At 39.6% G+C, this 16,615-nt stretch overlaps 1 protein-coding gene, 1 long non-coding RNA gene and 1 pseudogene across 5 annotated transcripts in view; 1 reads left to right on the forward strand and 2 right to left on the reverse strand.

The window, feature by feature from the left end:
* Positions 1-16,615, reverse strand: part of MFSD6 (major facilitator superfamily domain containing 6) — a 65,953-nt gene that overhangs the window by 16,541 nt on the left and 32,797 nt on the right. For all 4 annotated transcript variants that reach the window (XM_028509021.2, XM_036023164.1, XM_036023165.1 and 1 more), the window contains one exon: positions 6,354-6,451. In XM_028509021.2, the coding sequence (XP_028364822.1) occupies positions 6,354-6,451 (98 nt within the window). The remainder of the gene's footprint in view (positions 1-6,353; positions 6,452-16,615) is intronic.
* LOC118500044 overlaps positions 1-16,615 on the forward strand; it is a 34,061-nt gene that overhangs the window by 12,680 nt on the left and 4,766 nt on the right. Inside the window, exon 2 of the long non-coding RNA XR_004902570.1 lies at positions 9,291-12,555. This is a non-coding gene — a long non-coding RNA (uncharacterized LOC118500044). The remainder of the gene's footprint in view (positions 1-9,290; positions 12,556-16,615) is intronic.
* On the reverse strand, positions 4,637-6,346 carry LOC118500043 (annotated as a pseudogene).

Genomic DNA, 16,615 nt, shown 5'->3' on the forward strand with positions numbered 1-16,615 from the left:
CATAAAACTGTCATCTGATTTCTCAAAAAAAATTTTCATGCTAGAAAGGATTGGCAAGAAATACTCAAAGTCATGAAAAGCATGGACCTACAGCCAAGACTGCTCTACCCAGCAAATCTATCATTTAGAATTGAAGGTCAGATAAAGAGCTTCCCAGACAAGGAAAAAATAAAGGAATTCATCATCACCAAACCATTATTTTATGAAATGTTAAAGGGAGTTATTTAAGAAAAAGAAGGTCAAAACTCTGAACAATAAAATGTCAATAAATACATATCTATGAACAACTGAATCTAAAAATCTAAGCAAACAAGAACAGAGACAGAATCATGGATCCAGAGATCATTTTGATGGTTGCCAGATGGGAGGGGGTTTTGGGGGAATGGGTGAAGAGGTGAGGGGGTTAAGAATTAGAAATAGTAGTTACAGAATACCCATGGGGATGTAAAGTACAGTATAGGAAATGGAGCAGCCAAGGAACCTATGCATGACCCACAGACATGAACAATGGCAGGGGTTTGCTTTGAGGGGGATGAAGGGGTTGAGGGGGGCTGAGTGGAAGGGACAAAGGGGGAAAATTGGGATAGCTGTAATAACATAATCAATAAAATATAATTTAAAACACTCAATTCAAGCCTAAACACTTTATGATTTCTAGACTACTGTATATTTTGGGTTAAACTGCCTCAACTAACTGAATAGAATTATAGAATGAGGTAGCAGAAGTAAATGATAAAATACACTGATGTTTTCACAGATGTACAACGGATGGTAGGGTGGTATCTTAGGGAAGAGCTATCATATTAAAGGGTCAGCCTTTAAATTTAGCTTTCAGATTTTCTTCACATATTTAAATAAGTTTTTGAGATAGAACTTCCTGTATCACTAAAGAGCTTTAAATGTTAGAAAATACCAGCTATAAAACAATAAAAATAAAGTTAAAAAAGAAAATATTTTTTAATTACAGTACTTTTTTCAAGGTACTGTAAAATCAATCGAGCAACAAACATTTATAGTGTATCTCCCTATGTGCGTATGTCTTGGAGAATTCAAAAGGTACAAGGTATGGCATTTGCATTTAAGAGTTAAAGCTTTTTAAATCAGCAAGTAAAACTAATAGTATTTGCAAATAATGAGGTAGCGATTAAGTGCTAACCTATGTGACACAGTCCATAAGCCTGAGAACAATTCTGAAAAGGAAGAGCTGAATGTACAATACAATTACCAGAAAAGGATTCTGGGAGTGGAAGACATTTTAAATAAGCTTTAAATGGACAAAATAATGTATGTTTTGAATAAAAGGTTATACAAGAACTTTTAGTAATTCTTAGCAAGGGAATGACACAGAATAAAATTGCTCTATTACAATTTATAAGACTACTCCAATTAAAAATGAATTTTAGCAGTAACACCAATGGCTTTCATATGCCAGTTCATCAATTCAAATGCTTAATTTAGACCATTTGCCTATTTTATGTATTAATGTGGTAAGCTACCTGTGTTTCAAGGGTTAAGCCAGACAGAAAATTTCCAATATGGATGGTAACAGACTGGAATCATGTTTAGAATTCCAACTGTCAGATAAGGGCGTCATACCAGTCCTTTCACAATTTCTCCGTGTTCTTCCAGACATAAGATGAATAAAAACAAGCCTTACTCAGCTGAATAGGCATACTAAATAAGAAAGCAAGCTTCATAAATGTCAGCTCAAGCCCTCCTACTGGTGACATTAAAAAACTGTCTTTCATTAGAATCTTAGCCCAGTTCCCACTGATCAAGCATCCTGCAGAGAAAGACCTGACATAGGCCTCGTTTTTGACACTTCAGTACTTGAACCATTAATGCAAGCACCTCAGAAGACCTCTTCAGTTACAGCAGGCTTGCTCTCCCTAAGTACATTTTAATAGCAAGAATAATTTTGATCACAGTCATCTCAAAGTCTTACAAGGATTTACAACCAATACCCACACAGGAAAGCTCGTAAGAAATTTGGCCTTGATTTTTATCAAAAGTGTATCCTCATAACCACAGTTAGGAATGATTAAATGCTTCGTGTACAAAAGTAAAGGAGAAAAGTCCTATGAGTTTTTAAAATGAGACCTTGAGAAATAAATATAAACTGTCCCACCCCTTCTGCTCCACCCAGCAATGCTTTTAGGCACTTAGACCCACTGTCTCATTTTAAAATTAATTACAGTCTCCTTGTGGGCATTCCTGCTTCTTTGTATGGCACCACCGGTTGCCTACAGAACAATGTATTTGCTGCAAATGGTAGCCCAACTGCTTACAGAATAAGACTGCAAAAGAATATTGGCTACTAAATGTGAGAAAGATCCTAGGTAAGAAACATCCTCACAATTCCCAACAGCATCCAACAGTCCTACTCTGATCCTCAAATAGATAGCTGCAAAGCCTCCTTCTTAGGGGATATTTGCTTAATCCCCCCTCCTATCTGTTAATTATTACCCAGATGGTCTGAAGAGACTAATGCAGATGATGATCAAGAGCATCAAGAAATAAAGGATAACAAGGAATCTTCTTGCATTAGTCACATGCAACACAAATGGGGAAGAGATTGGCAGCAGGAGATACAGGATAAAGCACCTCTCTCCTCTCCACCCCTTTAATTGCCCACTAGGTGGTACTAGTTCTCACAGTGTTTGGGAACGAGGCAAGGGGTGATAGGACAGAGAGGTGAGATAGACCCTCTTGTGTGAAGCTGGTTGAGAATCAAAGAACGGAAGTGCTGACTGTTCAGTGTCCAGACTGTTAAGATCATTCATGATGCCAGCCCCACGTCATCAGGTAACAATTGCAGTCAAAGGATTAAGCAGCATCTATCGTACTGTAATTAAATCACTCAGTGCTTTGTCATCATTTCTTGTCTTTACTGTATTGTAAGTAGAGCTGCCTTAAGCACAGGGACTTTAAAGTCATTTGGATAAGTTCGTCAAGGTGGAAGGATCCAGATTGGCAAAACAAACCTTTTCAGGCTGAAGTATGTTCCTGTGACACAGGATTAATTCCACATGGATGATTTACTGTTTTCTTCGGGGTGGACATGGGTCAAACAAAGGCAAAGGATTTTGTTTTTGATACAGCCAAAATACTCAGCACTCACTTCTGCCAGGGAATGAAACTGTCTCCTCCAGTTTTAGACACAAAGAACTCTGTGGAACTGGTCACAGAGCTCTCCATTACACAAGGAGACTGTTTGTATAGATCCCCTTTCTACTTGCTTTAGATCGGTAAGAGGGTTTCTACTGGCACAGGGGAGAATGAAATGAAGCACAAATGTATAAATTACAGTTTGCCACAGGAAGAGGAATTTCTTCCTCTTAGATTCAGTATGACCAAGTCCCTAAATCCTGGGATAACGTCCTGAGGTACACATAGGTATTATAAAGCTGTGTCCTGGGTCAGCAGCTCGGAATGATGAATGCATTGAGCCCTGGCCGCGGCATACCACAGATTCCCTGGAGACACTATTCTGCTTCCCACTCCTGAGCTTTGGCACACGGCTCTTGGCTCCTCTCTTTGCCAAAATGCCCACAGTCTTTAGGCCACCTGGTGGGTTCCTATTCACCCTTCAAAATCCAGCCTGTATGTGATTTCCTTGGGGAATCTTTCAATAACATCTCCATCCTCCCACTCCCTGCTTCACAAAGCTAATCATTCCTTCCCTGGAGCTCCTTCTCTATTACCTGGCACACTTGCTGACTCCATCTAACACACTGTATAGTAATGATGTGTTTATATATCTGGCTTCTGGACCAGATGGTGAGACCTTGGGGCCTAAGTTAATAAGTGGCTTTTTAATTTCATTTCCAGCACCCAGCATGCTGCCTGACTCTTAGTAGCTACTTAATATATATTTTCTTTTCAACAGCTTTTTTATTCACAACAGCGTTTGTCTCTTTCCTTCTTGTAAAATTCTTCTGTTGTTTCTTTAACCATTTCATTAAAAAGCTTCTCTCCTTTACTCTTTTGAGTCACTTATGCAAACTGTCCATTTTCATGCAATTAGTATTTGAAAAAAAGGAGACAAAATAGTCATATATTATTACAATATACTTTTTTTGTAGGCATACCAGTGTGGGTTACTTTTATAGAGCCTGCACACTGTGGCATACCAATAAATGAAGCACTTAAGGACCAATAAATAATCCTTAAGTAAGGCAAGGATCCTGTCTTAGAACAGAATAGGAACTAGAGGTGAAAAGGCCTAAGAACTGTGTTGCAAGTACCTTGTTATTGCACAATTCTTTCCTGCAGTTCATGTTGAGTGTCTTGCTATTCTAAAATGACATAATGCTGAGATGTGCATCCCACCTCAAGACTCTTACAGAGTTCTCATTTTTACAAACAGTAATTTTTTAATTATAACACCATATTTTGATTTTCTACATATTTATAAACGAGATCTCCTTTCACCAATTGCATCTTGCATCAATTCTAAAAAGAGCATCTTTATGGGGGGAAAGGGTGAAGGGTTTACAGGAACAATTATAAAGGACACATGGACAATAACAAGGGGGGTGGAAACGGGAGGGAGGTGGGAAGGGCTGGTGTGGTTGGAAGGGGTGGGGGAAAAGGCAGAAAACTACTTGAACAACAATAAAAAATAATAAATAAAGTGTGTATATATTTGAATTTTATAATTATAGTGTGACTATAAATTCTATTTCCTTTTAATTAGGATATGCTCACCTCCCCCACCCTGTTTCCATGATGGGATCTGATGAATGAGATTGCATTTTGTTCAGATGTATAATTTTCTTTTTTCCCCCTGCTTTTATTTTTACTAGCATTTACTTGATGCCACATTTACTCCCAGGCCATAAGTTTTTAGTTCTTCAGTTTCTTCTGGGGTATCTTTTTCTTCTGGGCAGCCTCCTCCTCTGGTTCAGGAACAATCCACTCCTTTTCAGTAAGGATCCTCTCGATGTGTCAGATCTGAGAGCTCATGTTTGGGATCATCCACCCACGAACTCTGTAAGTTCTGTGCTGCATCCTGGGAGCTTTGTTGATCTGGATGTGTTTAATGACCAGAGAATCTACATCTAAACCCTCAAGTTCAGCATTACTCTCTGCATTGTAAGCCTGTACAACAAAAATGCAGCACTCATTTTGGGCCACCGACCCTGCGTCCAGCACCACTGTTTGGCCTGGGCACACCTGCCAACTCCACCATTATAACCACGAAATGGCACACACTGCTTCTGTAAAGTGGCATCCTTCAGGTACTTGGTGGTTTTTCTGATGTGCATACCCTTGCAGGCCTGGGCAGTTTCACGAGTGTTTTTGAAGTGAACACAAAGATTTGAACCTCTTCATTTGCATGATTTTGTGGGGCTTTCAGGTCAAGTGAATAGCAAACTATTTTCACAGGTCACCTCAGGCCACTTACAGGAAAACTTAATTGTGAGTCTTTCATCTTAGATATTATAACAAGAAACTATGTTGATGTGCTGCATTTGCATCCTCAGGGTTAGGGAAAATGAAAACAGCAATCTATAAAGCTAATGAAATTGTATATACTCACAGGCTATTTAGTATAATTAATGATTTAGGAGCCTGGGCTGTCCCAGAAGACCTCAACACCAATGACATTGTCCTGAACCTTATTTTAATCATAATGGTTATGATTAAAATAACCACCAAATGGTTTAGCCAAGCTACTAACAGGGGTTCTCAGGATATAGTTGAAAATATATGAGCTAACATAGCAATGAGCTTACATAGATATCCATGTTTTCAGTGTTCTTAAGCCACATGGAAAGAGCCTCCTAGGAATTTTTTTGAAGTTTTATGTCAAAGGAAAACAGTGCATTAAAGCCAATAGAAGAATTCAGGTCAGCATATTTGAGCAAAGATTTAAAGGGAAAACAATAGCCTGACTACAGCTTTAGTTATATAAATGTGTACAGAGGTGACAAAAATAACTGAAGGTATAAAATAACTATGACAACTTTTTTCATTAAATGTACTTAACCTACAAAAACAAAACACCAAAATCTTTAAAAGATGAATCCATTAAATTTAAAAACACCTTTGGATGTATATGCCTAGCTGGACATGAGAGTTTATGCTTGAGTTCCTCTTTCTCTGTTTAATCACAAGGGTGTGGGTCAAATCCAGCTTTGTTTTACTCAACAAACACAGAACAGAATTCAGAATAACTGAAGAACCAGCCCCACTGATGTCACCTCTTCCTTAACAACCACCTCAAAATCAGATAAAACTGTAGGTCCACCCTTCCTTTGTAGAGTCAGACGCTGAAGGTCACAGATCCTTTATGGCCACAGATCGGTTGGGTAGAAAAATCATCACAATTCCAGCTGTTAACTTACCTTGAAGAACTTCCATAGGGAGAACAGTCCATGCATTTTCCAGATAGGAAATATAAATATAGCGAGCCGTATTGCAAGCCAGGCCAATATACAGAACCCTGAGGAAAGTAAAAGAAAGTAAGTCAGGGGACCAGCACAGGAAACAAACATGCAGATATTACCTATATTTCCCCCTGCCCAAACCATCCATCATCCAGCAAACAGTGTTCCCAACTTAGAAGCGCAGATGCTAAAGAACAATTAAATTTAACCAGGAACTCTTAGGAATAAGAAAATTGCTTCAACATATCTGCCCTCAGCCTTTCAAAGTGCTTGCTAATATAAAGGCGAGCATCACTCTTCCTGAAACTTAATTAGTAGCAGAAAGGATGCTTTTTTTTTTTTTTAAAGATAGTCTGGGCACACTGCCATCTGTAATGACATTGCGGGCTTCTTTCCAGGCTTCTATGTCTGGGAGAGTAGCTTCTTCCTATGATAGGGGAAGGACAGGATAACATATGAATAGGAACGTGGGCTCGCCTGTGGTACCCAAGACACCAAGCAGTTTCACAAGGAGACTCTCAAGGTCATCAAAATTCATCCAATGGTGAACAATAAACTTTGGAAATCAAATACTTTTTCCTAATAGTTCAATTGTTATATGTTTATTTTTTTTAAAAAAAGCATGAAATCATATGTTCACTTTCCCCCTTACAATCACCACCACTAAAATTAAGAGTAAAAACAAAATAAACAAAGGCCCAAAGTAGTATTTCCAAGCATAAGGTTCCAATCTCTCTCATCCTGAATTGGATGGGGGGTTGGGAGCAAACGGTGGCAGCTCCTCTGCACAAAACAACCTCATGGCAGGGATTTCTCTTCCTTGGTTGTTCTCCATTTTCTGTTAACTTTCCTAGCCTTAATGCTTTTCTTTTTTTCTAAATTCAGGTGGATGAATACTAGAAGGTAAAAGAAATGAGCCAATATGACAATTAGTATTTTCCTATCTTGCTTGCTCAACTATATTTTTATATTAAAATCATTCTTATAAATACTGTCCTTTTTTCAAACATTGGATCAAGGAAAGGAAATGCTTTGAGGCATCCAGCTGGTATTAACTACAAATATGGAACAGAAGGATGGGAGAAAGATTTAAAAGGGGGGTTGAGGGGGTGGGAAAGAGATAAGAAATGAGTATTAGAAGGGATTTAGGAGATCTGCAGTATTGAGAGGGTCTGGGTCATCATATTCTGTGGGCATTATGTTCTTTGTACTTGTATGTTTTGAGAGAAAAAGAGTATGTTTCAATCTTCTTAGATAAAAAATGTGTGTAACAGACTTGCTACAGATCACTCAAGCAGGGTCCTTCTGCTAGGAAACAAACAAAAAAAGCCCACAGGAAATTAAATGTAAAATATACTACACAAACACACAAGTTACACAGCCTGTGTCACTTTTTAAGTTCTACACCAGATCTGTTGATGAGCTCAACTTAGCCTAAGTCAGGGATCAGCAAACATTTTCTATAAAGGGCCATAAGGTAACCAAACAGCTTAGGCCTTTGTTGGTCTCTTGTGACTACTCAACTCTGCTATTGTAGAGCGAAAGCAACCACAGGACATGTATGTGAATGAGCATGGATGGCTATATTCCAATAAAGTATGAACTATAAACAATGAAATTTAAATTTCATATAATCTTCATGTATCACAAAATATTATTATTATTGTGACTTTTTTCAACCACTTAAAAGTACAGAGTACCATCCTTAGCTCATGCGCCGTTCAGAAACAGGTAGTAGGCCAGCTTTGGCCTGGGAGCCATAGTCTGCCAAATCCTGGGCTGTCTCATTAGTTCCTTTTAATTTTGACTATACACCAGATTTACTCAGGTAACTGTTAAAAACTACAAATGTTGAGGCCTATGCCACTCTCAATGACAATCTCTAGGACTGGCACCCAGGCACTGTGCTTTTGAACACTGCCCAAATTATTCAGATACTCAGCCAGGATGGGCAACCACTGATTTACCTCATACCAAGCAGCTTCCAGTAATATTGCCCTGCGTTCCTATCATTTAAAAAAATTGGTAATAAATCTTCCTTGTGTTCATATCACATTTTTATGTTCATATCACTTCTCCCAAACCTTTCTTCTAAGCCCAACTTGGATTCGGGGTTACCATGACTACCACTGTTTAATCCAGCCCACAGTCCAGCGGTCCTGGCCTAAAGCAACCCAAAGCCAGTCGGCCCAGTATGAGACTGTGGTATGCCTTCAACCCTCTACCCATGTGGAATTCAGCCACTGGAGTCTGTAACTTCTGTGACCCTTACGTTTCCAGTTGCCACCAACAAGCCAAGTGACTATGAGCTGGATATATCCTTCACTTCTTTCCCACATTCTAATCTCACAGCTGATAGTCATCCTTCAGGACCCAAGTGGTACCTTAGAGGAGAAAAACAAATATAAGAAGTATCCAGGGTGCCCTGGCCAGGTGGCTTATTGGTTGGAGTGTCATCCTGTGTATCAAAAGGTTGAGGGTTTAATTCCTGGTCAGGGCACATACCTAGGTTGTAGATTTGTTCCCCAGCCAAGGGGCATATGGGAGGCAACCAATCAATATTTCTCCCTCACATTGATGTCTCTCTGTCTCTCTGACCCCCACCCCCAACCTTCCTCTCTAAAAAAAAAAATTTAAAAATCAGTAAATATATCCTCGCATGAGGATTAAAAAAAAAAAAAGAAAAGAAGTATCCAGGGCAAGCTACTTCATCTCTCTGAGCCTCAATCTCCTCATATCAAATAGGGATAATAACGTCTACTCTGCAGGCTTGGTGTGATCACTACTATACCCAGTGAGTTGCTACAAATAAGCACTCAATAAACGGTATTGTTGTTATTATTATTTTAAAGTAACCAAGTAACCTTTTGTTTTCTGACAAAATTTTTATTCCAGAACTCCAAAAGAGAGAAGAGCACTAGCATTCCTTCCTCACCAACCACTCTGGGGAAGCTGGTGACTTCAAGAACTCAGCAAAGGTAAGATTGTGAGCAGAAAGGAAGGCGGCATTTTAATCTATGAAAAGGGAAAGAAGTTGACATATATTTATTGACCAGTCATTGTAAAGTAATCTCTTTAATATCTGAGTGCAGTATTTAAACTGCCATATTATTCACTGTTCTGGGGTGAATTGTATGCCCCCCCCCCAAAATATACTTATCTGTTTGAAGTTCTAAGTCCTAAACCCCAGCACCTCAAAGTGTGACTGTATTTGGAGACAGGGCCTTTAAAGAGATATGAAGGGGAAATGATGTCATATGAGTGAGTGCTAAGCCAATACGACTGGTGTCCTGACAGGAAGAGGAGGTTGGGACACAGACAGGCACACAGGGAAGGCCCCGGTGAAGACGACCGAGGTAAGCTAGGAAGACAGGGCCTACAAGGAATAAACCCTGCTGACACTCTGACCTTGGAATTTTAGTTTCCAGAACTGTGAAGAAATAAATTTCTGGTTTTTTTTCTAGAATCTGTGGTGCTTTGTTGTAGCAGCCCTAGCAAATACATGCATTCTCATGAAATTAAGGACTTGCTAATAAACTGGAATTTATAATGTGATTTACTAGAGCACATGTTTAGGGCACTAGGATTTTTCTGGCCACTGTGAAGTCTGGAAATACATAAAAATAGTCTGAGAATCTCTCTCAGTGAGATACAGATACCTACCGAACACCTAGAATGAAAATGCTCAGAAACATCATCACTTTCCTCTTCCCTTCCTACAGCAGGAAATCAGTAAGTATAAAGATGGGCAAGACATAAAGGCAATAGCACCGGTGGTTGGTTTAAGTGAACTTTCCCATAAAGAGGAACACAACTGGGAGGGATCAAATTATTCAGCAGAAAACACTGCTCCATGGAAAACCCAAATTGCTTGTCACACACCTTGGTTCTGTATTTGGGCAAAATATAATAGTAGGAGAAAAAGTTTATGAGATTTGAATTTCTTATACAACCACAATTCACAGGACACAATAGCAGGACAAACCTGGTGGTGATCTTATAATAGAACTGGTACCCTTTTTCCAGACAGTATTCAAATATGGATAAAATTGTGTCATTTTACAATTCCTAACAGAGTTTAGGCTAGTTATGACACCCTACTTTTCTAATTTTAACCATCCAAAATAGGGGTGGATGCTTCCCAGGCCTCTGTAAACCACAATGAACATGAATTTTGTTCAACAAACATTTGTTAAGATACCAATGTGCACCATATACACTATGCAGGACTCAAAGGGAATAAAAATAAAGAGAAATCCTCTTTGCCTTCAAGGAACTTGTAGTCTAGTGGTGAGACAGACACATAAGCAAACAAAGTTAAAATAGAATACTTTAAGAGGTATGCATAACTCACTGTGGGAACACAGAGGTGAGGCCCTTGGCTGTCCCTGGGGATTCAGGGACACCTGGGTTAGAAATAATTGTAAAAAAAAAAAAATGGGAGGAGCATTACAGGCAGAGGGGACAATGGGAACAAAGGTTAACTGTAAAATCCCAAGTGTTTGAAGACAGGGAGGGTGTCTGAAAGATATAAAAGTAAAAGATATAAAAAGGATCAAAGTCTAAGGATTTATGAAAAGATGGTTGAAGTTTTCCAGCCCAGATTCAATCTGGAAGTTATACTTTATTCCAGAGCCAATACAGGGTATGAGCAGCAAAGAAAGACCCAGCAGGACTACCCCACAGTGCTCAGATCTGTCAGACAGAAGAGCAGTGCCATGCAAAGAGAGCCTAGTCTCAGCCCCCTGAGGAACTGCAGCAAGTATCTTGCAAAACCGCTGCTGGAAAAACATAAAAGTTCCTCAAACACCAAAAACAAAACAAAAAAAAAACACACCACTGGATAAAAACAAAATACCTGGATGAAGATTGTATTTTTTCAACTACTAGTGAAGTATCTACAGGTAGACTGAAAATTCTCTGCAACCTGCATTACAAGATGCACAGGTTCCAGTGCATTCAACTGTTGCTCAAGGGCAGGTGGGAGATGAAGAGACTAGCAACAAACCAAGATTCAGAAAGCAACATTTTGAACAAGTTACAGAGCACCCAATTTCATCAACCACCACACCCTAGTGAGTTTCTACCGGCTCTAATGAGATAGGTTGGTTATTAATGCCAGACACTTGGAGCACACAGAGTCCAGAGTCTGCCACATGCAGGCTTCAGCTTAGGTTTTCTGAATGGTAAACAGTATGTCTCACGCAGTTAGGTTCTATTGTTCCCAATCATCTTTGTACGGTCTGTATACACTTGTCATTAAAAAGCAAAATAAAAACCTCCTTCAGATATTGTTGCAGATGTCTGTCTAAACCAGGCAGACATCAGCTGCTAATTATAGTCAAGATTCTGGTGTTTAATGTAAGCATTCGATGTAAGCAGTGTGGTCCTCCCCAGGAATGAAGCTTATTTCCAGCAAAAGCACTGATTCCTACTGATGACCTTGGTAAGATGATGTTCCTTATAGTTTGTTGAAGAAGTTAGGAAAAAAACGTATATCCAGACTCTTTAGAAAATAATTAAAAACAAGGTCTAGGCCTTAAAAGACTTAACTTTTAGTCTAGAAAAAATCTCTTTTCTCATATCCATCCCCCTCCTCCCAACCAACCTCCATGATGTAATGTAACTATAAATATTCTACCAGGGTTTCTCTGTGTCTCTAGCAAAACAGGGTTTTATTGTAATGATGTAGAATCTCTTGTTCTCTCTCCCCTTTCTTGTCCTCTCATCGTGGCATTTCCTGCCATCCTGTGTCTGGTTTAAAGGGAACACAGCTGGCATCCCCTGAGCTACCATCATGGTACACTCTTTTCACGCCCCCATAGTAGCAAAAGCAGCCAGACAGGTAGAGAAGACATGGACATTTCTCTGTGGCAGAGCAGTCATACCTCATGCCCAGACCGAGTACTTAGCTAGAATTGGCAGAGCTGATGACTTATTCCTCTCTCTTTCCAAGATGTGCCTTCTGGAACTGCTACCTCTAATTGTGAGAGTCCTAAACCCTTGAAAGGGACCATCCCTTCCAAGAAACCTTCCCAGATGTCTCCATACAGTATGATTGGTTCCACCTGCCCCTGTTCCTTTGTTATACTCTGTTGCCGTGAGAGTACCTGCCACAGTCTGCCACTGATACACACAGAAGATGGTGAGCTCCTCAGAGGTAAGAATGGTGTCTTCCACCTTTGTACTCAAAAGGAGCCTGCCTTGCTCAAGTAGTCAGTGAGTCTATAGTAACATAATTTAACACCATCTTATATAAATTGATAAAATATAAAGGCAAAAAGCATAACTGTTCTCTTGAGAAGAGTGTTTTTCATTTGGCCACTATTGTGGATGGTATAATTTTTTAAAAGATTTTATTTATTTATTTTTAGAGAGGGAAGGGAGGGAGAAAGAGAGAGAGAGAAACATCAATGTGCGGTTGCTGGGGGTCATGGCCTGCAAACTAGGCATGTACGCTGACTGGGAGTCGAACCTGCGGCACTCTGGTTCTCAGCCTGCGTTCAATCCACTGAGCTACGCCAGCCAGGGATGGTATAATTTTTTATCATATGGGACCTACCTATTCATTGCAGGATGTTCAGCATCCCTGACCCTTGGGTGTTCAACGCCAGTCTCTGAAACAATTAAAAATAGCCTCTGTCCATTTCTAAATGACACCTGTTGAGAACTGCTGAATGAGTCTCTTAAAACAGTGGCTTCCTGGTCATTGTGTCCTAAAATGTTGCGTGTGTGTGTCCGTATTCAAGTTATAGTAGTATATAAAGAATTCTAGAAGGAGATAGAAACCAAACCATGTTGATGGTTATCTTGAAAACTTATTAAAGGGCCCTTCATTGTCTAAAGAATATATTTCTGTAGATTTTGAGTTTGCATAGAGAATTATGTACCTTTTGGTAATCATATAACAGTATTTAAAAGGTGAAAAAAAAACTGTCCAATTAAGCATGGGAAAGACAACCATAAACATTAAGGTTAAAATAATACAAAACTAAAAGAATTCTGCTCTCAGATTGTTTGAAAGTATCTTTAAGTTGGTGTTCCACACTAAAGAAATTGAAACTGATAGAAACCATAGATTATAGGTATGGTTTAATCCCATTCAGCAAAATTGTGGTCAAAGAAAAGGTTTGGCTCTACATCAAAAGATTAGTAAATGTCTTTATATTTTTGTGTTTTATAAAGTTTAAGTTGTGAATACATTACATTTTATCATTAATCCACTAACTACTTGATGCTGTCACCTAAAGCAAACTACAAGTCACTGCAGAATGGTATGTACAGCATTCTAACATTATGTCAGAGAAGGAGAGTCATATATGCATGCATGAGCTTACGTGAATAGAACATCTCTGGAAGGACACACTAGAAACTCCTATCACTGACGGTCTCCAGGAAGGGGAATTGGGGGACTGTCCCAGGTGTGAAAGAGGAACTTTACTGGACATCTTCTAGTACTCTTTGAATTTTCTTCCATGTGTATATCTACTGTGTCAGAGAATGAGCAGAGATCAGTCAGTGTTTCATGTAGCTATAAATAGGCATGGTAAATGATGTATGATGTCTGACCAATGGCTCTCCAACCTGAAGGGATTGTTATTTGAATTTCTATTTTGGCTTAAAAAACAACAGACAGGCCGTGGTCAGGTAGCTCAGTTGGTTAGATATGCCAAGGTTGCACGTTTCAGCAACATGCAAGAAGCAACCAATGAATGCATAAATGGAACAAGTCAGTCCTTTCTCTTTCTCTTTCTCTCTCCCCCCTTTCCCCCTGCCCCCCCCTCTAAAATCAATAAATAAAAATTTAAAAAGCAATACAACATCCTAGCAAGAATTATATTCAATTTTTATTATCTTTTGAATTTATTGTGAGACTGGCTGTGAGTAAACCACACAGTCATACAAACGGTTAGGAAAGGCACATTTAATATGAAAGAATCATTATTGCCATTATCATATTCTTTCTGGACAAAGAAAATGGCAGCCTGTACACACTGACTTCAAGAAACATGCTCAGTGGCTCCATGAGCCACCTGAATCATCAGAAAGCATACAGAATACAATGGGAACCTCTGAATCGACCATGCTAACAGGAAACAAGATTCCATTATAAAACATCTTGCCTCGTAGACTCTGGCACAACGCTGTCTAGCTCTCTGTCTTCCAGCCACATGAATGCCGAGTGGACCACTGGGCCACTGTCCCCACTCATCCTTCACTGTGACCTGATGCCCTACTCCTCCTTCAGATCTCACTCAGCTCCTTCATATGTGGTCACAGCACCACGTGCCTCTCCTCACAATCCTTATCTCATTGGTAACCACATGACAACCCACCTGTATGCTCCACACAGGGTGAGGTCTGTTCCATATTATGCTGGCTCAGCTTTATCTCCAGTGCTTGACACACAGCCGGCACTCAATAAATACTCATGGCTAGAGGGGAAATATGAGTACTTTAAACAGAACATCATTCAACTTGAACACTGTGTAAGTGCAGGTGAACAAGATTTAAATATAAACTATGTACACATAATTATATATGTATACATATTATATCTGATTATGGTATAGGAATAAATGATGGGCATGTGAAAGAATGAACTGGCTTAAAGAAGTGGCCTAGAACTAGGATGATTAAAAAAATGGACATCCATATTTGGCAACATTTTTGATTAATGTTAATAGGCTATGCTTAAAGATAAATATTAAGTCATTTATGTGGACAAGCAATAGTTCAATGAATAGCTGACTACAGTTTGTTTGTTTTGGGCACCCTGAAGCATTCATGCAGTGGATCCTCAACACATGGACACAAGCAGATAACAGGGTTACTGAGTACTCACAGGCCAGCTCACCAGAAGAGCAAGAGTTAGCGTACAAGCCACAAAGCTCAAAGAGTCAGTGGCACTCCCATACCAACCGCAGCAGGGCTGAATCACCAGTGAGATCCTGGAAGCCACAAGGCTTCAATCACCAAGCAGGTGTGGCTCGTCACTAACCCGCCCTTGTAGAACAGGGCGTAACAACCACACTGTGTCAGAAGAGTGGATGGGGGAGGGTATTCACTTAGCTGTGTATGTTTTGTGCAGCTAGCAATACTTGCTTTACTTTTTCTTCTAGAAAAAGAAAACAGTAAAAGTGAAGCCTGAGTGTTTGCTGGTCATTCATAATTCGTTATTTTTCTGCTTTCAAACCTTTCCTCTCCAAAGAGATTGATAAGCAAAGAGTATCATCATGGTAACTATCAAGGAGGTTACTGTGCTGGTTCCTGGCCATATTTACACCTCTCCATTGTTCTTCTAGTTTATCTGTATATTTTTTCTTAAGCTGTGTATATCTCCAAGTAGAAACATAAGGAAGTTCAAAACAAAACAGAACCCTGACTAATGGAACCTAACCACTTGGAAGACACACTCTGCTGTTTTATTATTATAGTTTCCATTTGTGTTAAAGTGAAATGACCACGCACACACACCATGATTCTGTTTAAAAATCTTCCTTGAGATGGCCTGAGGTATACATAAAATACAAATTCTATAATTTGCAGAAAATAATCATTGACATGTGGCATAGCAATTAACTTGGAAAAGGCCTCAAGAGGTAACCTTGAGGTAGCTGACCCCAAGGTAAATTTGAGGGAATTAAACAAATTCATCCAAACTCAGGCTGAAAGAACATCATGACCTAACTAAAAGTAGAAAATAATTCCATTGTTTTTTACTTTAACCACACCACAGAAGGAAGTGGGAACAATTAAGAGATCACTGACAAAAAAAGAGAAGGGAGCCAGAATAAGGATGGGGAAAGTGGGAGGAGAGTCTGGGAAGAGGTTCCGGGAAAATCCCTGAGGGAACTGGAGGCACAAAGCTGTAGGAGGGACATTCAAACATATGAAGGGCTTTTCTGCTGAAGAAGTGGGCTGTGTTAGCCCAAAGTGAGGCCTGTGGGCAGTCAGAACAATAGATGTTGTTGTTTTAGCTGCTAAACAGAAACCAAGAGAATGTAGCATTCTCTGTTTTGACCTGGGCTTGATCCTGGGAATGTGTGTGCCTGGACCTGCCTGGGACCTCCTGGGTATGAGGCCCACCCAACAGGAGATGGAGTAGCAGATGGCGAGACTCAGATTCTGATCACAGCATTTGAGACCTGGTTAAAGTTACACCTAAGACTTTTCAGTGACACAGTCCAATCCCTGATTTGAATAAGCCACTCTGGGTA

The sequence above is a fragment of the Phyllostomus discolor genome, chromosome 4 (assembly GCF_004126475.2).
Source record: "Phyllostomus discolor isolate MPI-MPIP mPhyDis1 chromosome 4, mPhyDis1.pri.v3, whole genome shotgun sequence".
NCBI classification, from domain to species: domain Eukaryota; kingdom Metazoa; phylum Chordata; class Mammalia; order Chiroptera; family Phyllostomidae; genus Phyllostomus; species Phyllostomus discolor.